This window comes from Gorilla gorilla, chromosome 20 (assembly GCF_029281585.2).
Source record: "Gorilla gorilla gorilla isolate KB3781 chromosome 20, NHGRI_mGorGor1-v2.1_pri, whole genome shotgun sequence".
NCBI classification, from domain to species: domain Eukaryota; kingdom Metazoa; phylum Chordata; class Mammalia; order Primates; family Hominidae; genus Gorilla; species Gorilla gorilla.
In genome coordinates this window covers 49,966,757-49,994,249 of record NC_073244.2, presented here as the reverse complement: position 1 = coordinate 49,994,249, position 27,493 = coordinate 49,966,757, and the positions used below count along the sequence as shown (strand labels likewise).

General features: G+C 56.8%; 2 protein-coding genes across 14 annotated transcripts in view; one reads left to right on the top strand and one right to left on the bottom strand.

The window, feature by feature from the left end:
• Positions 1 to 714: 714 nt before the first annotated feature.
• On the top strand, positions 715 to 19,826 carry DPF1 (double PHD fingers 1). Of its 13 annotated transcripts, none has more exons than XM_031004598.3 (12): positions 715 to 866; positions 8,146 to 8,306; positions 8,390 to 8,497; positions 11,792 to 11,919; positions 12,188 to 12,277; positions 12,974 to 13,052; positions 13,259 to 13,390; positions 14,443 to 14,493; positions 14,587 to 14,706; positions 17,082 to 17,194; positions 18,440 to 18,551; positions 18,698 to 19,826. In XM_031004598.3, the coding sequence occupies exons 1-12, from the start codon at positions 724 to 726 to the stop codon at positions 18,766 to 18,768; spliced, it is 1,308 nt and encodes a 435-aa protein (XP_030860458.2). In that variant the 5' UTR covers positions 715 to 723; the 3' UTR covers positions 18,769 to 19,826. The 13 variants fall into 13 exon arrangements, with proteins under 13 accessions (XP_030860458.2, XP_055225241.1, XP_004060697.3 ...); XM_004060649.5 differs by having other exon boundaries at positions 716 to 866; positions 18,470 to 18,551; XM_031004600.3 differs by having other exon boundaries at positions 777 to 866; positions 8,151 to 8,306; positions 18,470 to 18,551.
• A 2,712-nt stretch (positions 19,827 to 22,538) lies between these two features.
• The window catches only part of SIPA1L3 (signal induced proliferation associated 1 like 3), a 300,770-nt gene continuing 295,815 nt past the window's right edge, over positions 22,539 to 27,493 (bottom strand). Inside the window, exons 21-22 of the mRNA XM_055369256.2 lie at positions 26,621 to 26,702; positions 22,539 to 24,737 (exon numbers count right to left, since the gene is read on the bottom strand). Of these exons, the coding sequence (XP_055225231.1) occupies positions 24,597 to 24,737; positions 26,621 to 26,702 (223 nt within the window). The 3' untranslated portion in view covers positions 22,539 to 24,596. The remainder of the gene's footprint in view (positions 24,738 to 26,620; positions 26,703 to 27,493) is intronic.

Genomic DNA, 27,493 nt, shown 5'->3' with positions numbered 1-27,493 from the left:
TTGCCCATATTGGTCTTGAACTCCTAAGCTCAGATGATCCACCTGCCTTGGCCTCCCAAAGTGATGAGATTACAGGCCTCCCAAAGTGATGAGCAACCACGACTGGCCCCATTTTCTTTTCTTTATAGCACCTTTCACTGTCTGAAATGATTTTATCTATTTATTTTCTTATTATCTGCCTTTCTCCACTAGAATGTCAGCTCCTTGAGAGCGGCAACTTTGTTTTGGTCATTGCTGTATCCCCAGCGCCTAGAAGAGTTCCTGGAACACAGCAGGCACTCAGTAAATGAACAAAGGCACTGATTAACCCCTGTGCTTGTTCACAGGCTGTCCGACATAGAAGAGACACCCAAATAGGCCTAGACAAGAATACACGACAGACCCTAGGGTCATCCACATACCCTGGGGACATCTAGAAGCTAGGGACCACCTGCTTCCGCGCCCGCGGTGCCTGGAGGGTGGAGATTCCGAGTTGGAGACCGAGCACTCCCAGGGAGGGAGGAAAGATGCTCTGGGGGGATCCCCGCCCCTCCCTGTATCCCCAGCAGCCAATGGGAGCGCGGTCCTCCTGACGCCCCCTGGGACGTGTAGTCCGGGCAGGGGCGCCCTCGGGCGCCGCCGCGCGCCCCTAGACTCCACGTCCCGTCGTGCGCTGGGAGGCGCGGGGATTGGCTGAGCCCCGCCCCCGGCCCGCCCCGCTCCGCTCGCGCCGCAGCCCCAAGAATGAATGAAATCGTAGCGCGCTGGGCGGCAGAGCGGGCGGCGCAGGCCGGGCTGGGCCCGCGCGCGGCGGCAGCGGCGCCCCGGGCCGGAGGCGGCCCAGCCGAGCGGGCCATGGCTACCGCCATTCAGAACCCGCTCAAGTCGTGAGTGTCCCTGCCGTCCCCGCCCCCTGTCCAGACCCCCCCACCAGGAGCCCTTCCCCCGCCCGCCCTGGGGCTGAGGAGGGGGACGCAGCGCGCGGACCGTAGTTGAATGGGGGCCCCCAGCGCGAACCCTTGCCCCGGGGGCCCCCACCCCCTGTCGCCCCCTGGGGTTGGGGGCGGGAGCCCCTCCAGGGTCGCGGGGGCGCCTCTTCTTTGTCGCTGTCAGTGAAGGAATGCGGCGCGGGCTGGGGGTGGCGGAGGCCGTTTCCCCACCCAGAGTGGGGGTAGGGGTTTCCCTCTCCTCCATCTCTCCCTCAGGGTCTCCGGAGGTGCCGGGCCTGCCCCGGCCGGGGCTGAAAGCTCGAACACCTAAGTCCGGACCTCGGTCTCCAGGGTTTCCATCACCCGCTCTCCGCTCATCAAAGCGCCTTTCTCTCTTTCCCCTTCTTTCTCTGAGGACCCCGGCCCTCGCGGCCGCAGGGTGGGAGCTGAGACGTCGGGGGTCCCCAGTTCCATCCCCGCTGCCTCCCCTTTTTCCTCCCGGGATCCCGGGAACTAGAAGCCCCGAACCCGCCGTCAGTCTGGACCGCGGCATCCCTCCCTCTCCCCGCGCATACACATCAAACGGGAGCATCTCTGATCCCTTTGGGGACCGGCTGCCCAGGAGGGGGTGCCGGGAGCGCCCTCGGTCTCCGGGGATTCCCTCCCTTTCTCCCTGGCCGCGACCCTCCGAGCGTTCGCCTCTTCCCGGGCCCGGTGGCTGGGAATCCGGAAGCCTGGGTCCGAGCCTGGCCCCTCCTGACCCTCTCCTCTCCTTGCCATCCCTCGCGCTCTCCACCCCTCCCCTTCCCCCTCTCCATCTCGCTCTTGCTTCCTCTTCGGGATCCCGGACTCCGGGTCCCAGCGCTCCCCACCCCCCCGTTCCCAGGCGGTGACAGCGGGCTCCAAGTGACAGGCGCTCGGCCGCTCCCGCCCTCCCTCCCCGCAGGGGAGAGAGGCGCTCCCCTCCCCCTCCTCCCGGGCCTGGTGGAGGAGGCGGAGGGCGAGCGCCCGCGGCGTCGCACAAAGGGGCCGGGGCGACCTCCCCCACCCTTCCCCCAACCCCGTGCGCTGGCTGCCTTGACCTTGAACATCGAGGGCTGGGGGCGGGGTTGGGGGGTGGGGGGAGAGAGGGAGACAGGGAGCGCCCCCCCACCCCACCCACGAGAAGGGATGCGCCTGCTGGCTGGACCAGAGGCCGCCAGTTGCTTCTGGTTTCTGGCGGGAATGGGGGTGGGAGGTGGAGGGTGGGAGTTGGGAGAGGAAGGGGGGCAGGGACTTAGAGGCAAGCGCCTACACGTGTGGCTTCGCCGTGAGCAGGGTGCCGGGAGCGGGTGTGTGGGGCTCGGGTCCGTGTGAGGTGGTGTATGATGGTGACACCCCTCTGCTGCCCTCTCACCCTAAGTGGCACACACAGACAGCTGTCTCTCCTGTGAGGGGACATCCGCAAAATGGCTGGGAACGGGGCTCTTGTGCAGGTTGGTGGATCTACAGGCGATGGGGCCCCTCACCCTGACCCTGGCCCAGACCCCTGGGAGGAGGGGTGCTACAGCCGTGAGCAGGGGCCCAGCTACAGTAAGCCTGGACTGGGAGGGCCCTACCCCTCTGTGCCCTCCCCTTCCCAAAGGTCTCTGTGGGGGTGAAGGTGGGGACTCCCTGGCTCCTGAAAGAATGTGAGTCAAATCCCCTGGGGAGAAGGAGCTGCAGGGTGCCGCCCTCGGAAGTTCCGACTGCCTGAGTTCCAAAACCAGCTTGAGCCACGAATGTTCCCTACCGTGAGCCTCAGTTTTGCCATCTGTGTATGGGGGCTTCTAACAGCCCTTACCACCTGATGGAACTGTCGTGGGGCTAAGGCCATCTTTGCAAAGCAGTTAGCACAGAGACTGACACTGACCAAATGTAGTGATTATTATTAGTAGTATCAATATTGATTTATGAAATTGATTTCTACTGTGGGCCAGCTCCCACACAGGGCACTGGGGGATGGGGCAGGAGGATTGTTTGGGCCAGGGAGAGGACTGGGAGTTCAAGTGTGTAGGAGAGTGTGTGGGAGTGGTGTGTGCAGGTGGTTAGGGTAGAAGGAAAGAAAGGAGAGCCCGCTGCAAGTGTCAGCCTGTGTCTGTGGGTACAGATCCTGCTGGTGGGCCGGGCATGGTGGCTTATGCCTGTAATCTCAGCACTTTGGGAGGCCAGGGTGGGCAGATCACTTGAGCTTAGGAGTTTGAGACTAGCCTGGCCAACATAGGGACACCCTGTTTTTACAAAAATACAAAAATTAGCCGGGTGTGGTGGCGCAGGCCTGTAGTCCCAGCTACTTGGGGGTTTGAGGTGGGAGGATCGCTTGAGCCTGGGAGGTGGAGGCTGCAGCGAGCTGTGTTCATGCCATGGCACTCCAGCCTGGGCCATCGAGTGAGACGCTGTCCAAAAAAAAAAAAAGAGAAAAAGAGAAAGAGGAAAGAGAGAAGAAAAGAAAGAAAGAAAGGAAGGAAGGAAGAAAGAGAAATAAAAGAAGAAAAGAAAAAAGAAAAGAAAGAAAAATAGAAATTCTGCTGGTAGAGGACTGTTAGGAAGGTCTGCACTCAGAGTGTCTACACTCGGGCTTCTCTTAATCAAATCCACATGAGAGTTTGGGGTGGGGCAGGAGTGAGTCTGCGTGTCTGAGGCTAGCGGTGTGGGAATCAAGTGTAAGAGGGTGTGTTACGGGACCTGTGAGCTAATGGGAGGTGAGAGAGGAAGGTGGGGTCACAGCTCACCGTGGGCAAGGTGTGAGGTGGCCACTATAGGGCCCTGGAGGCCAGAGTGATCGTAGGGGTGTCAGTGCCCCTCACTTAATCTCCTTGTCACCACTCCAGGCCATATGTGAATCAGAGACCCACCTCCTCCTCTTCCAGGAGAGGGGCCGGCCAAGGCCTTACCTGGCTTAGATGGGCGAGTTTGTGGAAAGGGTCTAAGACTAGAGGGGTGTGTGTGTGTGTGCGTGTGTGTGTGCGTGTGTGTGTGTGTGTGTGTGTGTGTGTGTAGAAGTGACCGTGAGTGTAGGAGGCCTTGACTGGATCTCTCTCATGGGGGGATTTCAAGTGACAAAAATGGTGAAGGCTAGCGGGCCACTTCTGTCGGCTGGGGCGCCCCCTGGTGGATAAGGGCGTTTGTGGGCGTGTTAATTACAGCAGCCGCCCAAATTTGAATGCTGGCTCTACAGGGGTGGGGTGGAAGAGGGGAAGGGGGAAGGGGGAAGGGGGAAGGGGGAGAAGGGGAAAGGGGGAGAAGGGGTGGGAAGGGGAAAGGGGGAGAAGGGGTGGGAAGGGGAAAGGGGGAGGAGGGGTGAGACGGGAGGGGGGACGGGGTGGTGGTGTTGCAGAGAGACTGGGTCAGTTTGTGACTCAGTGGGTCCGCTCACTCCCTGGGGATCTCCTCGGGTGGAGTCAGTGTGGGTGACAGTGGGAGAGAGAAGGAGGTCAGGACTACTTGGGGAGGGCCGTCAGGGGTGCCTGCCTCCTTCCTTCAGTCTTACCTTCAAAGAGCTGCCAGGGCATGCGGGCATGTGAGGTCACCTTCCTGTGCCTCAGATTCCTCACCTGGAAAATGCAGATAATAAAAGCATCACAGGGTGAACTGTGCCCAGCACATGATGGGTGCATTTACTCATTCAACAAATATCTACTGAGCATCTATTTTTTTTTTTTTTTTTTGGAGACAGGGTCTTGCTCAGTTGTCCAGGCTGGAGTGTAGTGGTGTGATCATAGCTCACTGCAGCTTCAATCTCCTGGGTTCAACCAATCCTCCTGACTCAGCCTCCTGAGTAGCTGGGACCATAGGCATGTGCCACCATGCCCAGCTATTTTTTTTTTTTAGTAGAGACCAGGTCTCGCTATGTTGCCCAGGCTGTTCTCCTGAGCTCAAGCGGTCCTCTCATCTCAGCCTCCCAGATTGCTGGGATTACAGGCATGAGTCACGGCGCCCTGCTTACTTAGTTTTTTTTTTGGTTTGTTTGTTTGCTTTTAGAGACAGAGTCTCGCTCTGCCACCCAGGCTGGAGTGCAGTGGTGAGACCACAGCTCACTGCAGCCTCAGCCTCCCAGGTTCAAGCTATCCTCCCACTTTAGCCTTGCAAGTAGCTGGGACTACACTGCTGCGCCATCATGCCCAGCTAATTTTAATTTTTTTTTGTAGACACAGGGGTCTGGATATGTTGCCCAGGTTGGTCTCAAACTCCTGGGCTCAAGCAGTGCTCTCACCTAGGCCTCCCAAAGTACTGGGATTGCAGACTGGAGCCATTGCACCTGGCCGCATTATTCTTTCTTTCTTATTATTTATTTATTTATTTTTGAGAGGGAGTCTCACTCTTGTTGCCCAGACTGGAGTGCAATGGCACGATCTCGGCTCACTGCAACCTCCACCTCCTGAGTTCAAGTGATTCTCCTGCCTCAGCCTCCTGAGTGGGGGATTATAGGCATGCGCCACCATGCCTGGCTAATTTTGTATTTTTGGTAGAGACTACTACCATGTTGGCCAGGCTGGTCTCGAACTCCCAGCCTCCCAAAGTGCTAGGATTACAGGCATAAGCCACTGCTCCTGGCCCGCATTATTCTTTCTGATAGCATTTAGGTATTACCATTGACATCTTAGTAAAGTATATATCAGCTCCTTTGTGGAATAAATGGATTTATTGAGCAAATACTACCTGCTAGGTACCTTTTTTTTTTTTCTTTTGAGGCCGAGTCTTGCCCTGTCGCTCAGGCTGGAGTGCAGTGGCGCAATGTCAACTCAGTGCAACCTCGGCCTCCTGGGCTCAAGTGATTCTCCTGCCTCAGCCTCCCAAATAGCTGGGAGTACAGGCATGCACCACCACGCCCGGCTAATTTTTGTATTTTTAGTAGAGACTGTTGGCCAGGCTGGTCTCCAACTCCTGACCTCAGGTGATCCACCTGCCTGGGCCTCCCAAAGTGCCGGGATTACAGGTGTGAGCCACTGTGCCTGGCCTGCCAGTCACCTCTTAAAATGCTTTACCTATATTTACTCATTTAATCCTCACAACACTCCAGTGAGGCATCATCCTTTTTTTACAGATGAGGAAACTGAGGCCCAGAAAGGTTAAGTCATTTGCCAAGGTCACATGGCCACCAAGTGGCAGAGCTAGGATTTGAACCCTGGAGGTGTGACTACTGTTTCTAACCTGCACTGCTGCTGTGAGGCCTGCAGAAGGCATTGAGCAGGGCAGGGTGACCGTGAGCGTGGCTGCTGGGAGAGACAGCCCCGGGTGGGGTCTCTGGAGCCAGGAGGGACTTGGGTGGGGGCGGGTGAGGGGGTGTCTGCTGGAAGCATGTTGGTGAGAAGTCTGTGTGGGCACCTGGGAGGTGTCTCTGCGTCTCTTAGTATTGCAGTGTGTGTGCGTGTGCGTGTGGCTGTGTGAGTCCGTGCGAAGGTGTGTGAGTAGGAGTGTGTGGGAGGCTGTGAGTATCCGCGTGAATGTGTGTGTAAACTGCCATGCGTGGGCGTGTGCGAGTCCAGGTGTGCATGTGGTTGTGTGCACGCGAGAGCAGGATATGTGGACGAGTGAGGGCGGGTGAGTGACGGTGCGTGCCCCGGGCCCCTCCTCCGCGCCGTCCCGTCCCCGCGGGGTCCCGGGGGCCCCCTGGCCTGGGACTACCACTCCCAGCATGGCCCGGGCGGGCCCGCCCCGTCGCCGCGATTGGCCGTGGCCCTCGTGCTCCCGCCCCCCGGGAATGAATGGATGGGCGGCCTCAGCGCCCGCCCGACCGCTGGGAGGACCGACCCGGCGGGGACCTGCTGGGGGCAGGACCCGGGGAGCAAGATGGCCACTGTCATCCCTGGCCCCCTGAGGTGGTGCGGGCCGGCGGGAGGCGGAGAGGAAGCGCGGGCGGGTCTACGCGGGCCTGTGTGTGTGTGGCGACCGGGGGTGGGGCCGAAGGGGTGTCTGGGGGGCTGTCACCGAGTGCGGGGCTGCGCGGGGGTGCGAGAGTGTGTGACTGTGGGTCTCTGACAAGAATGGTGTCGGATGCACCGCTCCCTGGCGGGGTGGAGGGCGTGGGGGGCCTCCAGATTCTTTTTGGGGAAGGGAGACATCATCTCTTCCCTGCAACCCTCGGGTCTGGGAGAGAGTGAAATGACCCGGGGGTGCGGGGGCCTTGGCAACTGGAGTGAAGTCCACACTACCTTTGTCTTGGGATGTGGAGTGTGTGTGTGTATATTTGTGTTCTGGTTTTTTAAAGAATTTTTGGGGGATAGGTGTGTGGACATGTGTCTGTTTCCTTTTATTCTGCACTAGATATCTTTGGATATTTGGGTCTCCCAGTGTGTGTCCGTGTCCTTTGGAACTATATGTCATTTGTCTTGTGTTCTGTGTTTTTGGGTATGTAGGGCTGCGTGTATTTGTCTGTGAATTTTTGTGTGACCATGGGTGGATTTGGCTGTTTCTGTGTTTTATATGTGTGTGTGTCTGTGTGGATGTGTGATATTTTAGATACTGGTTCCGCATCGTGCATCTTTGTAAATGTGTGTGTGTACCTGTGTGAATCTGTGTGATTTCTTTGTGTTGTGTGTCTGGATATTGTGTGTGTGGTTTGTGTTGTGTCTTTGGATACGTGGGTAAGTGCATAGGGGGGCAAGTGGTTTCTGTAGTTCCTGTCTTTTGACATGCGTGTGTCTTTGGATGCATGAGGGGGTGTATGTGTGTATGGTGTGATGTTTCCATGTTGTGTGTCTTTGTGTGGGTGATGTGTTTCTGGTGTGTGTCTGTGGATATGTGATGTGTCTTTGTGCATGGTTATTTGTGTGATTTGTCTCCACACTATGGAACTTGGGATATTTGTCTTTTTCAGTAGATATTTATGTGTGCACGTGTGTGGGGTTTGTCTGTTTCTCCTTTGTGAGTATTGGGATTTGTCTCTCTTTGTGTGTGAATCCCGTGTGACTGTGTGTGATTTGTGTTGTGTGTCTGCATATGTTCAGGTAGGGATACGTCCCGGTGTGTTTTTGTTTGTTTCTGTATCGTGTTTCTACTCATGAGCTGGGGGCCTGTTTGAGTCCCAGTTTGGGGGCCCCTGGGCCCTGTCCCCTTCCCCCAGCCTGGGTCCCGGAGTGGGAGGAGGGGAGAGGTGAGGCTGGAGGGGTCGGCCCACCCCTCCCGAGCCTGGGCGGCCCGGCAGCCGGGGGAGGGGTGCTGGGCGACCCTGTGCGCCTGCCCTTGCTGACAGCCGCCCGCCCGTTCGCCGCCCCTCTAGCCTAGGCGAGGACTTCTACCGCGAGGCCATCGAGCACTGCCGCAGTTACAACGCGCGCCTGTGCGCCGAGCGCAGCCTGCGACTGCCCTTCCTCGACTCGCAGACCGGCGTGGCCCAGAACAACTGCTACATCTGGATGGAGAAGACCCACCGCGGGCCGGGTACCGCCGGGAGGGCTGGCGCAGGGCGGGGCGGGGCCAGGCCGCCCCACCGCCGCCGCCCTCTCACCCCCCTCTCTCTCCAGGTTTGGCCCCGGGACAGATTTACACGTACCCCGCCCGCTGTTGGAGGAAGAAACGGAGACTCAACATCCTGGAGGACCCCAGACTCAGGCCCTGCGAGTACAAGATCGGTGGGTGCAGCCGCTGGGGCCCCCATTGGTGTCCCAGCGCCTGCTGTGTGTCCTAGCACTCATCCATCACCTTTATCGCCTTCTAGCAAGTGTCTGCCTGGCTGGCTGTGTGTCTGTCTGCCCATGTGCGTCCCGGGTGTTTCCCAGAGATTCCACAGTTTCTCTGAGTCACTGAGTGGCGACTGCATCTCCTCCTACATGGGCCCAGGTGCCCAGTTGTTGTTATTTATTTATTTATTTATTTATTTTTGAGACAGAGTTTCACCCAGGCTGGAGTGCAATGGCGTGATCTCCCAACCTCCACCTAGCGGGGAGTTGAACCTTGAACCCGCAACTTCCGCCTAGCAGGTTCAAGCGATTCTGCCTCAGCCTTCCGAGTAGCTGGGATTACAGGCATGCGCCACCACGCCCGGCTGATTTTGTATTTTTAGTAGAAACAGGGTTTCACCATGTTGGTCAGGCTGGTCTGGAACTCCTGACCTCAGGTGATCTGGCCACCTCGGCCTCCCAAAGTGCTGGGATTACAGGTGTGAGCCACCGCGCCTGGCCTGTTGTTTTTAAAATAGAGGCAGGGTGTTACTATGTTGCCCAGTCTGGTCTTGAACTCCTGAGCTCAAGGGATCCTCCTGTCTCAGCCCTCCAAAGTGCAGGGATTATAGGCGTGAGCCACCATGCCCCACCAAGGGTCCCAGTGGTATTGGAGGGCATAGTGATATCTGTTAGGTGTGTGTGGGTGTATGGAGTTTCTGACTGTGTCCCTTCCCCTGGGAGCTGGGATGGATCAGTGTCTGCCTGTATTTTTTTTTTGAGATGGAGTCTGGCTCTGTCACCCAGGCTGGAGTACAGTGGCGCGATCTCAGCTCACTGCAACCTCCGCCTAGTGGGTTCAAGCGATTCTCCTGTCTCAGCCTCCTGAGTAGCTGGGATTACAGATGCACACTGACATGCCCGGCTAATTTTTTTGTATTTTTAGTAGAGACGGGGTTTCACCATGTTGGCCAGCCTGGTCTCGAACTCCTGACCTCAGGTGATCCACCTGCCTTGGCCTCCCAGAGTGCTGGGATTACAGGCTTGAGCCACCATGCCGGGCCATCTGCCTGTATTTTTTTCTGTGGGTGCCTGAGGGTGTCTGCCTCTGTATCTCCCCAAGGGCGTCTGGATGTCTCAGTGTCTGGTTGGAGCTCTTTCCTCTCTTAGGTGTATCTTCCCAGGTGTCTCCAAGTGTCTTAGAAGGCTTGTGTCTTGTGTATGTCTGGTCTGTCAGGGTGTCCGGCTCCTCCCGAGTGTGTCTGGGTGTGTTAGGCGGTGCGGCCATCTCTTTCTGTGGGTGTGTGGGTGCCTCGGAGTGTCTGGGAGAATCTTCCTGATGGTGTCTGGCATATCAGGTGTATTTCTGCACGTGTGTGCCAGTCCATCAGAGGATCTGGACTTACCCTTGAATGTGTTTAGGAATATCGGGATCCTCGGGGTCAGTTTCTCTTCCTGAGTCCGAGGGTCTGTGTGTACCCAGGAGCGTGGCAGTGCCCACCCGGCTGTGTCTCTTCCTGTCTGTCTCCTGTGTGTGTTTGTGTGTATCTAGCTGAGTGATTCTCCCTGAGTATGTCGGTATCTCCCCGCTATGTGTCCAGGCATCTCATCTGGCTGTGTCTTCCCCAGGGTCTAGGTGTATCTGGAGGGCTAATTGTTTCTTTCTTTTTTTCTTTCTTCTTTTTTTTTTTTTTTTTGAGACGGAGTCTTGCTTTGTCGCCCAGGCTGGAGTGCAGTGGCGCGATCTCACTGCAAGCTCCGCCTCCTGGGTTCACGCCATTCTCCTGCCTCAGCCTCCCGAGTAGCTGGGACTACAGGCGCCCGCCACTACGCCCAGCTAATTTTTTGTATTTTTAGTAGAGACGGGGTTTCACCGTGTTAGCCAGGATGGTCTCGATCTTCTGACCTCGTGATCCGCCCGCCTTGGCCTCCCAAAGTGCTGGGATTACAGGCGTGAGCCACCGCGCCCGGCCTCTTTCTTTCTTTCTCTTTCTTTCTTTCTTTCTCTTTCTTTCTCTCTCTTTCTTTTTCTTTTCTTTCCTTCCTTCCTTCTTTCTTTCTTTCTTTCTTTCTCTTTCTTTCTCTCTCTTTCTTTTTCTTTTCTTTCCCTCCTTCCTTCCTTCCTTCTTTCTTTTTTTTTCACCCAGTTTGGAGTGCAGTGGCACGATCTCGGCTCACTGCAACCTCCGCATCCCGGGTTCAAGTGATTCTCTGCCTCAACCTCCTGAGTAGCTGGGATTACAGGCATGTGCCCCTACACCCGGCTAATTTTTGTATTTTTTTTTTTTTAAGTAGAGATGAGGTTTTACCATGTTGGCCAGGCTGGTCTCAAACTCCTGACCTCAAGTGATCCACCCGCCTCAGCCTCCTAAAGTGCTGGGATTACACGTGTGAGCCACCGCGCCTGGCCAGCTAATTGTCTCTGAGCATTTCTGAGTGTACCCATGGGTCCGGCTATGTCTCCTCCCTGTGTCTGGGTGTCTCCAAGGATCTGGCTATACCTCTTTGAGTCTCTAGGCTATATCTGAGAGTGTGGCTTATGCCTGTAATTCCGGCACTTTGGGAGGCCGAGGCAGAGGATCGCTTGAACTCAGGAGTTTGAGACCAGCCTGATTAACACGGTGAAACCCCATCTCTACCAAAAATACAAAAATTAGCCCAGTGTGGTAGCGTGCCAGCTACTCTGCCTGTAGTCCCAGCTACTCAGGAGGCTGAGGTGGGAGGATCACTTGAGCCTGGGAGTCGCAGTGAGCTGAGATTGCGCCACTGCACTCCAATCTGGGTGACAGAGCGAGACCCTGTCTCAAAAAAAAGAAAAAAGACAGCATGACTGGGCCTCTTCCTTTCCGCATCTGTCTCAGACGATCTGTCTGGATGTCCCCTGTGGGTGTCCCTGTGTCTCCTCTGCGAGTGTCTGGATCTGTCCATATTTGTCTGGGTATGTTTGAGAGTCGCTGTGTCTTCCCTGAGTAGGTCTGGGTGTGCCTGATGGCCTAACTGTGTCTTTTTCTGAGGCTTTCTGGTGTATCCAAAGTTCTGACCGTGTCTCCTGCTGTGCATCCCAGGGCATCTGAGGGCGTGACTGGGTCTCCCCGGAGTCTGGGCCTCCCTCCTAGGGCATGTGGTTAAATCCTTGCCTCTGCTGCCAGCCGAGTGTGGGAAAGCCTCGTCCCTCCTGCAAAGAGCATGGTCCCCTCTCCTGCATAGTTTGAGGAGTCCTCCGGGGTCAACTTCCCCATCTGACCCCCACCATGGCCCTGTCCCCAGACTGTGAAGCACCCCTGAAGAAGGAGGGTGGCCTCCCGGAAGGGCCGGTCCTCGAGGCTCTACTGTGTGCAGAGACGGGGGAGAAGAAGATTGAGCTGAAGGAGGAGGAGACCATTATGGACTGTCAGGTAGGCCCACCTCTGGGGGACCCCCGCTGCATGGCTTCCTCTCACCCCTGCCTGCCACCAGCCCGGGCCCTCACGTTCCTGCTCTGAAACCCCGCCGGTTTCTTCTGGCTGTTGGGCATCCCAGTCACCATCCTCCCAGACTTCATCTCTATTTGGAAGAACTCCTGACTTATACTCTCACCCCCAATCTCCACCTTTGCCCAGAGCCCCTCAAAAGCAGGTCAGTGGCCCCTACTTTCTTGACCCGTCTCCTTTCTCTATTGCCCAGAAACAGCAGTTGCTGGAGTTTCCGCATGATCTCGAGGTGGAAGACTTGGAGGATGACATTCCCAGGAGGAAGAACAGGGCCAAAGGAAAGGTATCACCCCAAGCTTCTCCTCTTCCCCGCTCCCCTCAATGACAGGTCTCATTCATGGAGCAGGTGCAGTGGTCCGCCCCTGCCACAGTCTGACCTCAGTCTGACCTCATTGAATCCCCAGAGCGGCCTGCAGGGGTGGGGGATTTTATACCCATTTTACAGATGAGGAAACTGAGGCTCATCTGTATTAAGCCATTTGCAAAGCAGAGATTATGCAGTGGGTTAGAGCTACCTTCATCCCTGTGCCACAGAGGAAGAAGCTGAACCTTGGAGAGGTTCGAGGCCCCACAGCTAGGACATTTGTACAGCTGCAATTTGAATTTGCAAAAGACACTGTTTTCTCACTTTCTTTTTTCTTTTTTTTCTTTTTTTTGAGACGGAGTCTTGCTCTGTCACAGGCTAGAGTGCAGTGGCGCAATATCCGCTCACTGCAACCTCCGCCTCCCGGGTTCAAGCGATTCTCCTGCCTCAGCCTCCCGAGTAGCTGGGACTACAGGCACGCGCCACCATGCCCAGCTAATTTTTGTATTTTTAGTAGAGATGGGGCTTCACCATGTTGGCCAAGGTGGTCTCGATCTCTTGACCTCGTGATCCGCCTGCCTCGGCCTCCCAAAGTGCTGGGATTACAGGTGTGAGCCACCACGCCTGGCCTGTTTTCTCACTTTCTTGGCCCCTCACTCCTGACTCTCCCCACAGGCATATGGCATCGGGGGTCTCCGGAAACGCCAGGACACCGCTTCCCTGGAGGACCGAGACAAGCCGTATGTCTGTGATAGTGAGTCCTTCTGAAGAGGGGGAAAGGCAGAGAGAGGGGGGCCCAGAGACTCCCCACCTCGTGGCCCTCTCCCTCCTGTTCCAGACCCGGGTTGGGAGGCTGCTCAGGTCTCTGGCTGAGGGGGGAGGTGTGATCCTGGAGGCCAGGGTGGAGGAGGCAGGGGCCCGGAGGGGCTGACAGGCCCTCCTGGCTCGCTCGCTCCCCAGTCTGTGGGAAACGGTATAAGAACCGGCCGGGGCTCAGCTACCACTACACCCACACCCACCTGGCCGAGGAGGAGGGGGAGGAGAACGCCGAACGCCACGCCCTGCCCTTCCACCGGAAAAACAACCATAAACGTGAGCTGGCAGGCCAGGTGGGGGTGGCGAGGGGCCCTGGGAGTGGGGAAGAGGAGCCCAGCTGGGGGTGGGGGTGGGGGGGCATTAGGCATTTCTGGAAAATCTCCAGCTCAGCCGTTCCCTCCCCCACCGACCATGGGGATGCTGGCTCCAGGGTTGCCATGGCAACCAACCATCGCTCCTTCGCTCCTGGCCGGGCGTAATATTTCTGGGTCTGATTTATTGTTTCAATTAGAGCTTGGGGAGGGGGGGTGATAGATGGCTCCCCTCCCGCCCTGCCTTCCCTTTCTCCTTTCTCTGCTAAGCTTTGGTCAAGGGGCAGGGTCTGTGGCCTGGGAGCCCTTGGCTTCCGCCCTTGCCAATCCCATGCCAATTCTGACAGCTGAAGGATGGGGGAGGGGAGGAGGGTTTGGGAGAGGCAGCAGGGAGACACTGTCTTCCCACCTATCTCTCAGAGGCAGAGGCTGAGTGTCTTCACCCCTGGCCACTACACACCCAGGCACCTCAGTGTTCGGAGTTTTTCTTCTGAGTGTCTGTTTCCATACCAGATCTTGGCTGGGGTACTCGGTGAATTTGTTAGATACAAATTACTGAGGGTATAGTTGGGAGTGGCTGGCTGGGAGACATGTATGTGAGAAGGGAGGCAGGGAGCCCTTCCTCAAGCTGTCTACCAAGTTTTGACCCAATAAAGAGGACATGTCAGTTGTCTCAAGGAGTTGGGAATCCTGGCTGGGTGCAGTGGCTCACGCTTATAATCCCACCACTTTGGGAGGCCGAGGTGGAAGGATCACTGGAGGCCAGGAGTTGGAGACCAGCCTGGGCAACATACCAAGACCCTGCCTTTATTTTTAATTGAAAAAAAAAATTTAAAAAGGCAGAGTTGGGAGTCCCGATGAGAACTGTTTTCGCCTCTCCCCACAGCTTGGGGTAGCTACTCACTCTTCCCAGCTCCCCACGCCTGGACTAAGAGGTCCATCCTTGGGGCTGAGGCTGGGGGCAGGGTGGAGCCTTGCCTGTGGTGAGAGTCCCTCTTTCTGTCCCCCCTACCCCAGAGTTTTACAAAGAATTGGCCTGGGTCCCTGAGGCACAAAGGAAACACACAGGTACGGATGCCTCCTTCTGCTCCTAAAGTCTGCAGCCACCTTTGCGGGGTGCCCTTGCCTGCCCCGTGCCAATGCCTGTCTGCTGTCTTGCAGCCAAGAAGGCGCCCGACGGCACTGTCATCCCCAACGGCTACTGTGACTTCTGCCTGGGGGGCTCCAAGAAGACGGGGTGTCCCGAGGACCTCATCTCCTGTGCAGACTGTGGGCGATCAGGTGATGCTCCCCACCTGAGGTTTCTGGGGGCCGGGTGCAGAGGACATTCAGGAGTGCAGACCTGGAGGGAGGGAGGCAGGGCGGTGAGGACCGAGGGGACCCCGAGCATGTAGGAGATACTGTGGATAACCAGAGCTAGCGAGGCTGATGCAACTGCTGAGGATTGTGGGAATTGGGTCGGATCAGTGAGGCTTCAGGGATAATGGGATGTGGCTCTCATGGCACTGTGGGTAGCTGCCTGTGCTTAGCATGGCATCAAGAGTAGTGAGAAGCCAGGTGCGATGGCTCACGCCTGTAATTCCAGCACTTTGGGAGGCAGAGGTGGGAGGATCACTTGAGGCCAGGAATTTGAGACCAGCCTGAGCAACATAGCAAGACCCCCATCTCTACAAAAAATTTAAAAATTATCCAGGTGTGTTGTTGCACACCTGTAATCCCAGCAACTCAGGAGGCTGAGGCCGGAGGCTCCCTTGAGCCCAGGAGTTTGAGACCAGCCTGGGCAACATAGTGAGATCCCATCTATATATAAAAAAAATTAGCTGGGCATGGTGTTGCACCCCATTAGCCCCAGCTACTCGGGAGGCTGAAGTGGGAGGCTCGCTTGAGCCCAGAAGGTTTTTTTTTTTTTTTTTTTTTTTTTTGAGATGGAGTCTCCCTCTGTCACCCAGGCTGGAGTGCATTGGCATGATCTTGGCTCACTGCAACCTCCGCCTCCTGGGTTCAAGTGATTCTTGTGCCTCAGCCTCCCGAGTAGCTAGGATTATAGGCGCCCACCACCATGCCTGGCTAATTTTTATATTTTTAGTAGAGACAGGGGTTTCACCATGTTGGCCAGGCTGGTCTCAAACTCCTGACCTCAGGTGATCTGCCTGCCTTGGCCTCCCAAAGTGCTGGGATTAAAGGCATGAGCCACCGCAGCACCCAGCCCCTTGAATCTGGGAGTTTTTGACTAGCCTGGGCAACATAATGAGAGCCCATCTATTAAAAAAAAATAGGCCCGGCCGGGTGTGGTGGCTCACATCTGTAATCCCAGCACTTTGGGAGGCTGGGGCGAGCAGATCATGAGGTCAAGAGATCGAGACCATCCTGGCCAACATGGTGAAACCCCGTCTCTACTAAAAATACAAAAATTAGCTGGGTGTGGTGGCGCGTGCCTGTAGTCCCAGCTACTCTGGAGGCTGAGGCAGGAGAATGGCGTGAACCCGGGACTCAGAGGTTGCCATGAGCCAAGATTGCACCACTGCACTCCACCCTGGGTGTCAGAGCAAGACTCCATCTCAAAAAAAAAAACAAAAAAAAAGGCTGGGCATAGTTTCGTACCCCATTAGTCCCAGCTACTCGGGAGGCTGAGGTGGGAGGATCGCTGGAGCCCGGGAGGTCAAGGCTGCAGAGTGCGCTGTGATGGTGCCACTATACTCCAGCCTGGGCAACAGAGTGAGACCTTGTTTCAAAAACCAAAACAAGACAAAAGGAGTAGCAAGAGACAGGGGCCAAGGCATGGCAGGTAGTGGGCTGTGCGGTGTGAGTGACGGACGCCGCCACCTGGGCACTGGTAGCAGGATGAGCTCGCCGTAGAATTGTGGTTCACAGAATGTGGTTTCCCGTGGTGGACGTGTGGGCAATATAGACTCTGGTTGCCTCAGCACGGTAGGTCATGAATTGTGGTTGTCATGGCATCATGGGTAGTGAAATATGGTTGTCATGGCAACTCAGTATAATGGAATGTAGTTGTGATGGCACCGGGGCCGTGGTTGCAGGGGGCGGGCACCATGGGTCGTGGCTGCAGGTAGCGGCTGCGGGTGTCTCCGCAGCGGGGCTGTGGAATGACTGAGCCTGGCGCTACACAGTGCTGTGATGTGAGTAACAGTTTGGTTGCTGGGGCACCAAGTGGAATGGACTTCAGCTGCATGAAGCCGAGGTGCGGGGACCCCGTTGTGGAAGGTGGTTGCCATGGCATTGTGGCTGGGAGAGTGTGGTTGCCACGTTGCTGTGGTTAACAGGACCCCTGGCCGTTCTGCTGTGGGTGATGGAATGTGGCTGTCTCAGCACGGTGGTTAACAGAATGTGGTTGCCACGGTGTTGTGGGTGGCAGAAAGTGGTTGGCACAGCACTGGGGGTAATGGAATGCGGTTGCCATGGCGTTCTGGGGAGCAGAGTGTGGTTGCCATGGTGGTTGTGGTAGGAGACTGTGGTGGCCGGGGGACTGCTGCTGGCCACGTGGTTGCTGGGCAGGTGTGGGGTCAGGCTGCGGATCCCGGCAGCTCATCCTGGCGTCATGAGCCAGGGGTAGGGGCTGAGCTATGGCTCCCCTGGCGGTCAGTGCCCACCAGGGGCACGGTAACCTCCTAACTGCACCCCTGCCCCTTGGCCCCCAGGACACCCCTCGTGTTTACAATTCACGGTGAACATGACGGCAGCCGTGCGGACCTACCGCTGGCAGTGCATCGAGTGCAAATCCTGCAGCCTGTGCGGAACCTCCGAGAACGACGTGAGTGCCGCCCGCCCCCCGCGTGCCCTGCTGCCCGCCCCGCCTGGCACGTCCACCTCTGCCCCTTAAGCCTAAAGCCTGTGCCTGAGCCCTCCCTGGTGAACACCAGTCCCCTGTGTTATCATTATGCTGGTGTCCATAAATCGAACCTGGCCCTTTTTCCTCTTCATCTCTCTGGATCCTCCCAACCACCCTCTGAAGCAGGTGGTCTTGTTTCCACTTCACAGGGAAGAAACTGAGCTCAGAGAGGGAAAGAGACCTGCCCAGGGTCAGCCAGCTAGGGAAATGGCAGAGCTGAGATTTAAAGCCATGACCACTGCTGGCAGAGCTGGTATCAGATCATCTTAGGGTTGCTTAAAGCCTTCCACAGGCGGAGCGCGGTGGCTCACGCCTGGAATCCCAGCACTTTGGGAGAGGCTGAGGCGGGTGGACCACCTGAGATCAGGAGTTTGAGACCAGCCTGGCCAATGTGGTGAAACCCCATCTCTACAAAAATACAGAAATTAGCTGGGTGCCTGTAATCCCAGCTACTCGGGAGGCTGAGGCAGGAGAATGGCTTGAGCCTAGGAGGTGGAGATTGCAGTGAGCCGAGATGGCGCCACTGCACACTCCAGCCTGGGTGACAGAGCGAGATTCCGTCTCAAAAAAAAAAACAAAAACAAAAGCTATGACCGTTTCTGGCAGAGCTGCTATCAGATCATCTTGGTGTCATTTAAACCTTCCACAGACCGGGAGCGGTGGCCCACCTGTGTAATCCCAGCACTTTGGGAGGCTGAGGAGTTTTGAGCCCAGGAGTTCTAGACCAGCCTGGGCAACATAGTGAGACTCCCGTCTCTACAAAAAAAAAAAAAAAAAAAAAAAAGTCGTGCATGGTGGCGCACACCTGTAGTCCCAGCTCAGGAGACTGAGGCAGGAGAATCACTTGAGCCCCCAGGAGTGTGAGGCTGCAGTGAGCTGTGACTGCACCACTGCACTTCCAGCCTGGGCAACAGGGTAGGACCCTGTCTCTAAAAATATAAAATAATAATAATAATAAGCCTTCCACAGAGCCTTATAAAACCCCCACTATAAATCGCAAAGGGACTGTCCTGAGGGATATGTGTTTGGCTAAGCAGTGTTGCGCACACATTTCCTGCTGCAAAGACCTTCTCAGAACCTTTCTCGGAAGGCCTCACCTCCCCCAGCCCCCTTGACCTAGCCCCTGCCCCAGCCCCCCACCCCCGTTTCTGGTGCCCGTGCCCCCAGGGTGCCAGCTGGGCGGGTCTCACCCCCCAGGACCAGCTGCTGTTTTGTGATGACTGCGATCGGGGTTACCACATGTACTGCCTGAGTCCCCCCATGGCGGAGCCCCCGGAAGGTGAGAGGAGAGGTGGGCACCCCATGGGGCGGGTGGGTGGGAACGCCATCTCCTGGTTGTGGAAGACTGTGTGTCCTCGGGGTGGGAAGGGGCTGGGGCAGCCCTCCCGGACCCGGGCCTAACTTCAGCTTCGGCCGCCCCCGCAGGGAGCTGGAGCTGTCACCTCTGTCTCCGGCACCTGAAGGAAAAGGCTTCTGCTTACATCACCCTCACCTAGGCCGGCTCGGCTCGCCGCGACTCTGGGGTGGTGCTCGCCTACCTGCCTCTCCGAGCTCCTCAATTCTCCCCCACCCTGAACGTCCCGCAGGGGGAGGGGGAGAGGGGGAAGCCGAGAGGGGGCTGGGCCACCCCCTCCCCTCTGTGCAAGTGGAATGTCTGCCCTGTGGGTGGGTGGGCCCGGCCAGGGCCTCTCCCTCCCTTCCTCCCTCTCTGTCCCTTGGCAAATGGACACCAGGGGCTTCTCCCCTCAAAGCCATACCCCGCCTCTGGGCGGGCATGGGGGGTGGTGGGTGCCAGCCAGGGGCATGGACAGAGCCTTTTTCTAAAGAAAAAGACAAAAAGTTAAAAAAAAAAAAAAAGAAGAAAAGAAAAGAAGTTAATATATACAAAGAGTCCTCCAAGGCCTGGCTGGGTGGAGGGGCGCTGCTGAGAGTGTCCACTGGGCACCCGCCTCTGCCGGCCACCCGCCGGGCGCCCCAACCCCAATTTCTGGAGCTGCAGCCGTCCCGCGCCCCACCCAAGGTGGGCGTCTTCCCCTCTTGTGCCCAGGGCGGTGGGCGTGGTGTCCACCCGCCCCTCCCGGTGCCCACGGTGGATACTGCATGATGTGAACCTTGGTTTTGAACTCTGTTCCTGCCCCTCCCCGACCGCCCCGGCCTGTGCCCGCCCCGTGCCTGCCGTGGCTGGTGGGTGGCGGTGGTGGGGCCGGGTGGGCCCCCGCCCAGCGCCTGCTGGAATGAGAAGCACAGACTCCGCCACGGACTCCTTTTCCCTCCCTCCTCCCGCCCCGCCAGGCCTGGCGGCCCCCGCCCCCCTCGCTGGCCATTTTGGGGGAGTGAGGGGGCGTGGTTGTTTCTTGTGGTTGTGTGTGTTTGTTGTTCGGGTTTTAAAAAAGGGAAACTGAGACTGCAGGTGGGGGAGGTGGTGGGTTTTGGGGGGATGTCCCCCAATCCAGGAGTGCCCCCTCACTTGTCACCGAGTCTCCTCTATTGCCTGCCTCTGCTGTGAATTAACTTGTTCTGTGTATTAAACTGGGCCTGACCCCTCTGCCCACGACTGCCTCGTTCTCCCGTCTGGTTTGGGGCATCACCAAGGAGGACCGGGGGTCGAGGGGCCTTGTTGGGGGTGAGGCGACCAGCCAGCCCCTACCTCCATCCACCTCCTTCTCCCCCTGCCTGCACCCTGCCTCTCCCCGGCTTTGTCCCAGCTCCGCCCTGCTTTGCCAGAAAGGAGGAGAAGGGGGATGGGGTGGAGGGGCTCCCGCCCAGCCAGCTGTGGTTGCCCTGGCAACGGGCTGCTGCAGCTGCAGCGGGCGCAGCCGGGAGGGAGGCGGGAGCCCGGCCGGGGGAAGGGAAGGGCTGGGCAGAGGACGGTGGGTTGGCCCCTCCTGAGGCTGGGGTGGGGAACGGGGGTGTCAGGAGGTGTCATCCCAGTACCAGACATCTCCAGGGGGCTCCGTGTCCTGGATGTGGGGCAAATCAGCGGTGGGGATAAGATGGAAAGAGGCGCTAAGGGAGGGCAGGAGGGTATCTAGACACGGGCACTGGGAGAGAGACTGAGATGTGGGCGACGGGTGGGGGGCGGGAGTGAGGAGTGAGGGAACTAGGACACAGATCAGGAGAGAGAAAGAGACGAGGACAGTCACACAGTTATTGAGAGAATCAGAAAAAAGAGCAAGAGGGTGCAGAAGGGAGAGAGACAGGAGGAAGGACCAGGAGAGAGGAAGGGAGCAGGGGTGAGAAGGAGGTTTAATGGGAGAGAGGGAATAACAGTAATAAAAAATAGCTGACATGCTGGGAGAGACGGGAGGAGGAGAAGGAGGACGGTGATTGGGGAAGAGCAGCAGCAGATTTAGGGAGAGGTCCTCCAGGAGGGGAGGCAGAGAAGGAGGTAACATCGATCAGGAGAGGGAAGAGTGAGAGGGAGCCACATTGCGGGTGGAGAGAGAGAGACTTGGGATCAGGGACAGGCAAAGTCCCAGGACAACAGGCAGAGATGGGGAGAGACGCGGGCGGCAGGGGAGAGAAGGAGACAGACTTTAGGGGAACAGCAGAACAATCTGCAGAGAGAGCCGGAGGTATGAGGGACCCAGAAAGATTGGGGAGGAGAGACAGGGATGTCCGAGACGGGCAGAGGAAGCTGGAAACTGGGACACGAAGGGAAGGGCCGGGCCTCAAAGCACAGTTTGGGCGCGACCAGGGGCTGGCGTGCGCGCGAGTTCTGGGGTGCTGGAAGCAGCTGGCGTGGCTCCGGCGCCAGGAGAGGATGTGAGAACAGCCTGTTCCCAGGCTTCCCGCCCCCTTCGCCCGGTGGCGGGGGGAGGGCAGTGCGGGTTGAGGACGGGGCCTCGAGGAGGAGGAGGGGGGAGACAGGGAGGGTGTCTGGAGAACTCCAGAATTTTTAGGAGACGTGGGAATGGCTGGTCCTGCTCCTCCGGATGCCAGCCCCACGCCTTTTGGAAAAAGACATTTTTTGGAGGGGGCAGGGTCTGAGTCAGAGAAGCACTGGGTTTTAGCTCAGAGATGCGAAACTCCACGACAGGTACATGGGTAAGGGAGGCAGAAAGACCCCACCTGGCCAGCCCCGTCAGGAGGCTAGGCTTCCCTCAAGGGTCTGGACTTCTGGATTTTCAGGAGGAATTTCCTGATTCAGAAATCAGTTTGATCCGGATTCCCAAAATGCAAATGTTCACCAGGCCAGATGCAGATCTGGGGCGATCAGGGGCTGCTTTCTACCCCCAAAGCATTCACTTGGCAAGTGGCAGCAGGGGTCTGCTCCCACCTCTACAGACAGAAGGGGGAAGAGTGTCCCAAATGCAGCCATGTGGCCGGGGCCAAAGGAGGCAGGGGCCCCTTGTGAGTCTTGCAGCAAAGGACAGATCACCCAAGCTGGAAACCTGGCCTTCCTCATGTGCAATATCCATTAAAAAAAAAAAAAAAAAAAGTTAAGCTGGGCGTGGTGGCTCACACTTGTAATCCAGCACTTTGGGAGGCCGAGGTGGGCAGATCAGTTGAGGTCAGGAGTTCGAGACCAGCCTGGCCAACATGGTGAAATCTCGTCTCTACGAAAATACAAAAATTAGCTGGGTCCCCGTAATTCCAGCTACTCGGGAAGCTAAGGCAGGAGAATCACTTGAACCTAGGACGTGGAGGTTGCAGTGAGCTGAGATTGCACCACTGCACTCCAGCCTGGGTGACAGAGTTTCTGTTTCGAAAAAAAGTTAAAAAAAAAAAAAAAGGTTTTTTTAGAGGTAGGATCTTGCTATGTTGTCCAGGCTGGTTTTGAATTCCTAGGCTCAAGCAATCCTCCTGCCTCAGCCTCTCAAAAAGTGCTGGGATTACAGGCATGAGCCTGCACCTGGCTGAATGTCCAGATTAAAAGTTGGCCACTATTTCTAAGACCCAACACAACCCTCTGGGCTGGGTCTGGCCTTCAGGCCTCCGGTATATGACCTCTGAGGCAGAATCTCACTCTTTTGAACTTAAGGACATTTCACATTCTGAGTGTTGGATTTCTGTCCTTTGGATTCCAAGGAAAAGAAGTTAGCAAGGCAGGTGCCCCTGGTTCTTAGGACATGTGTGTAGTGGTCATGGTGTGGGGGATTTGGGGACAGGAGCAGGAGGAGGGGCCGATGCTGGACCACACCCTCTCGTCAGCAACTCCAGGCAGCTGCCCCAAAAGTGAACACACAAGCCATTTCTATGAAACATTTATTTCCTTTGAAACCTCCAGAAACATGCCAGAAAATCTCAAGACAGGGATGGGAAAAAAAAAAAAAAAGACAATAAAGAATAATAAAAAAAAATCCAAATGAAACAAATCAATATATGAAAAAAAAAACCTGCTGCTATCTTCAGCCATTGGATAGAACACCAACCTCAAATTAAATAGACCTGTTTTTGCAGAAATCCTTAAAAATAACAGAAAACAAAACCAAAAATCATAATTTACACTTGTCCGTGTACATGATTAAGTCCCCAAAATGATTCAAATGATCTGAAGATGGGAGGAGACAACTGAAAAAAAAAAAAAAAAAAAGGGACCCGATGAGGGCCTAAGGGGTGGGGGTGGGGGACGGGCGGGCCCCCCAGAGAAGGGGATGGGGGAGAAGATGGCATCACAGTAGCTGGCCAGGGCTGAGGACGCTGCCTGGGGCACGCCCACCTCACTCTTGGTGTTGGGGGTGAGGGTGGGGGCAGGGGCAGCGCTGAGGTTTCCTCCTCCAGGGGGCCAGACGCTGATCACAGGAGACCCGATAAGAACCCTCTTCTCTCACCCCCACCCATCCACACCGGCACCTCCCTGAGTGCCTGCGTCCTATGCAGTCCCCAGAGCCCCCTCCTCTGAGGTTCCTGACCCCAGAGAGAAGGCAGCAGAGGTCCCTGGACAAGGGCCGGGTTGCCTGGTGCTGGCTCACGGCCAGACCTGCTCCGCCAACTCCTCCCCGCCTGGTGCCTCCCAAAAAGGGCACCGGCCTGCCCTGACTTCATCCCTCTGGTCCTCCCACTGACCCCCAGCCCACAGGGGACACGCCTTGGTCCTCAGCTTGAGGTTGGGGGGGTGAATCCACAGACTGTGGCCATACAGGCTTGTTCTGGGGCCAACTCTACATGAAAAAATAAATATATATATATATATATATCTTTTTCTGTTTGCTTTTAAAGAAGGAAAAAAAGAAATGGTTTCCTGGATGAACAGCGTGGTACCACACCGGCATGGCCGCCCCTTATTGCCTTTAGAGAACCAGCGTCCAGTGGGGTTCGTGGGGTGCAGTGCTCCCCGGGGAGCATGGTGAGGGGGTCTGGTGGCCGCTGCTCGGAGAGATGGGCTGGGAGACTTGCAAAGGAAAAAAAAACCAGAGGAGGAGATGAAGGCTGTTCTCCTCCAGCCCTGTCCTGAGGGCTTCGGGAGCCCCTCCTGGAACCCAGAAGAGGCCGAGGCTGCTGGTCAGGGCCAGGTCGTGCCGGGAGGAGGAGGAGAGAGTTGGCTGTGTGGTGGCTCCACCGCCCCGGCCTGGCCTGGTTAGCTGGAAGGTGGAGGGGCCTGTGGACCCCTAGCCCAGGTGCAGTGGCCTCTGGCGGAAGAGGAGCTGATAGAAAAAGATCGTATAAACCGTCCTGGAGATCCAAATAGAGTTTCTCTCTCAAATAAATCGGCTCTGGAGGCTAGCCTTGCCTCTCTCTATCCTCAGGCCCCCAAGAAAATAATTTAAACTCTAAGAAAGTGCTCCTGGCTGCTTTTTGGGAGGAGGGGGTTAGGGAGGGGATCATGTTCGTGCTTTTTGGAGCTCACGTGCTAGGGACCGAGGCGCCCTGGTCTGTGTCCACGCGGGCCTCATCTCTCTGGGTGTGGGGAAGAAAGGGTTGCTTTCACGCTGTACTTTTCATGCAGGGGCCTCGGCCCCACAAGCCGCAACTTTGTTGTGCGTGGTGCAGAAACCTGCTGTGTGACCTCCTGGAGCCGAGGCATCTGGAGACTGGCTCCTCTCTCTGTCACCATCAGCTTCAAAGGGCTGGTCCCAGGAAGAGGCTAGATGGGGACAGCGGGACAGGCCCGGGAGCGGTGTAAGCACAGCCCAGCTCACCGGGTCTACAGCTGGGCAGCTTGGAGGGAGGCCTGAGACCACTTTGCCCTCTGGGGCATGAGGGCTGGGCGCTGACCCTGACTCACAGCCCTAGTGAGGCCATCGGGGTTTCCGTGTCCATGGGGAGGGCCCTGGATGGGTCATCTTGGTCACACCGGCAGCTGGGAGCTGAGTGGAGGGAGAGAGGCGAGCAGGGCCACGGCCTGAGGGGAAGGAACGAAGGCGGGCGGTGGCCTCCCACCTCAGAGCTCCTTCTCCCTGCAGAAGATCTCCGCAAACTTGCGCAGCTGCTCGCTGGCGGCCTGCGACTCCTCCTGCAGCCGCTGGTTATTCTGTCGCAGGCTGGCCACCTCTGACTGGAGCACTACCTTGTCCTGCTTCTCCTGCACGGGGTGGGAAGCTGGCATCAGACGGGTGGGCTTGGCCGCTCCTGGAACAGCTGATGGCTCCCTGAGGCCTGCGAGCCCTGGCCCGGCTGTGCTTTGGAGCCGACCACTAGAGCCAGGCCAGGCCGGGGCGCACATCCCACTCTGCCTCTCCACAACTGAGGGACCCTGGGCAAGTCACTTGGTTCCCGCAACTCTACCAGGAGGCTGAGGGGTGTCTGGAGCTCATCTATGTAGAGCTCCTGGAACGCAACCGCATGTGGAGTCATCTCTTGACAAACATCACTATTGTCACCGCATCCCACCTTCACACTACCCGAGGACTTGGGGACTGTCGCTGTCCCTAGTTTCCTGCAAGAGGACCCCAGCCTCACACAGCAAGTGGGGAGCTGGGACATGGATGCAGGGTGGCCTGAGCAGACCCCATTCTTCCAGGAGGACGTAGCCCCCGAAAGGCAGGGACCTGTTTCAGGTCGCGCAGCATTATGCAGTGGGGCGGGGGTCAGAACCTGGGCCCCTTTGATTCCACGGCTCGAAGACTTACGCATTATATACTCTGCCACCTTTCCGGCTTTTACCCAAAAGTATAGAAACAATAGATAAAAGTCTCCTCCTCATTTTTTTTTTTTTTTTTGAGACTGGGTTTTGCTCTTGTCGCCCAAGCTGGAGTGCAGTGGCATGATCTTGGCTCACTGCAATCTCTGCCTCCTGGGTTCAAGCAATTCTCCTCCCCAGCTTCCCAAGTAGCTGGGATTACAGGTGTGCACCACCACACCCGGCTAATTTTGTATTATTAGTAGAGACAGGGTTTCACCATATTGGCCAGGCTGGTCTTGAACTCCTGACCTCACCCACCTCGGCCTCCCAAAGTGCTGGGATTACAGGTGTGAGCCAACGTACCCAGCCAGTCTCCTCCTCATCCTTCCGCCCCATGGAGACAAGTCCAAAGAACAAATTGACTGTCACCTTCTAGATGGCCCTCTCAACCATGGTGGTTAAACAATAAATAAATAAGTATGATGATGTTCTAGACAACAGTGCTGCAGCTCGCTTTGGTTTTTACATAAGTTACTGGACTTCTTTTGCGTGTTAGTAAATATATAGATTTGTTATTACTTTAATTGGCTGCAAGCTGTTCCGCTGCATGGATGCCCTGTAATTTACACAGCCATTCTCATGTTGAGTGACAGCCACGCTGGCTCCAATTTTTCATTGCCAATAGTGTGGCAACGAACATCCTTGTTCACAATCTCTTTGTACTCACGCTGTCATGGATAAATTCCCACAAGTGGAATTACTGGATCAACATTTTTTTTTTCTTTTTGAGATGGAGTCTCGCTCTGTTGCCCAGGCTGGAGCCCAGTGGCATGATGTCGGCTCACTGCAACCTCCACCTTCCTGGGTTCAAGCGATTCTCTTGCCTCAGCCTCCTGAGTAGCTGGGATTACAGGCACCCGCCACTACGCCCGACTAATTATTGTACTTTTTAATAGAGATGGGGTTTCACCATGTTGACCAGGCTGGTCTCGAACTCCTGACCTCAGGTGACCCACCACCTTGGCCTCCCAAAGTGCTGGGATTACAGGCATGAGCCACCGCGCCAAGCCACAATTTTTTTGTGTTTTTTTGATAAATGTTATCCAATTGCCTTCCGAAAAGCCTGGGCTGATTATTCTCCCCCCAAGAATGAATGAGTTTCTCTGAGCGCTTTGTAGCCTGGGGTGTTATCACTGTTTACTCTTCACCCATGACTACACTCAAACACAGGAGGTGTGGGGGTGGGGTGGGTGCTGCATGGCGGGGGCAGGTGCCTGATCCCTGCTGACTGCCCTGCCCAGTGTCTGGGAAGTGGGATGGAGAGGGCGTGGCCCCGGCCTTACCTTCTGCAGGTCAGTGTGCAGCTGTTTCAGCATCACCTCCAGCTGGTACACCTTGCCTGTCAGATCCAGGGGCAGCTCCTCGCTGGAAAAACCAGGGACAAGGTCAGCCTGAGGCCCTAAAGCCCCTGGGTAAGGCTTCTGGCCCACATCTGAGGAGCCCGGGGGTACAGGCCCCCTTATCTCTGACATTCTAGCAAAGCCCGAGGAGAAGCTCTGAGGGGAAGCAGGAAGCCAGCCCTCCACCCGGCACACTCCACCCACCAAGGGCACCTCTGTGGATGTGGACGGGGTGTTAGGAGCACCAGGCCAGGGGAAGGGTGGCTGCCCACCCTGAAGTGTGTGTTTTCCCTGAGGCTGGGCCGTGCATGTGACTTCAGGGAGGACCCCTTCTTTGTACCTCCAGGATACAAAGAGCCCACTCTACAGACACCTGCTGAGCACCTGGCGGGTCCAGGCACAGTTCCAGGCACAGGAAGCACGAGAATGGACAGATGGTCAAAAGGACCCCCCCTTGTGGGCAGGACCAACAATGGTCCTGGCAGTGATGCTGACCATGTGGCAGTCACTGAGAGCCACCCCGCACCAAGCCCCAGAGTGCCCGGCTCATCTCACAGAGCTCCTCTGCCCACTGTGGCCTTTGGAGGTGCTGCATGGCTACCACGTGCTGGTGCTAGGATTTGAATCAGGGGCCCATGGCCAGTAGCTGCCCCTCTGCAGATCCTCCCAGCCCTGGGCCTGCCTGGCCGCTGCAGAGAACACGCAGCCCTTTCCTGCTTGGAGTTGGGGCTGAAGGAGGCTGCACTGGATGCCGCTCGTGCACAGGCAGAGGCTGGAGCGGTCGGGGGCTGGCCCTCCTGCCTCGCCCACCCTTTC

Excerpts from the sequence above, each read along its gene's own strand:
- DPF1 (XM_063701863.1), top strand. The coding sequence starts at position 6,636 with ATGGGCGGCCTCAGCGCCCGCCCGACCGCTGGGAGGACCGACCCGGCG. Across the intron at positions 6,803-8,145 it reads GCGGGTCTACGCGGGCCTGT|CCTAGGCGAGGACTTCTACC; the intron begins GTGTGTGTGGCG and ends CCGCCCCTCTAG. Across the intron at positions 8,498-11,791 it reads GCCCTGCGAGTACAAGATCG|ACTGTGAAGCACCCCTGAAG; the intron begins GTGGGTGCAGCC and ends CCCTGTCCCCAG.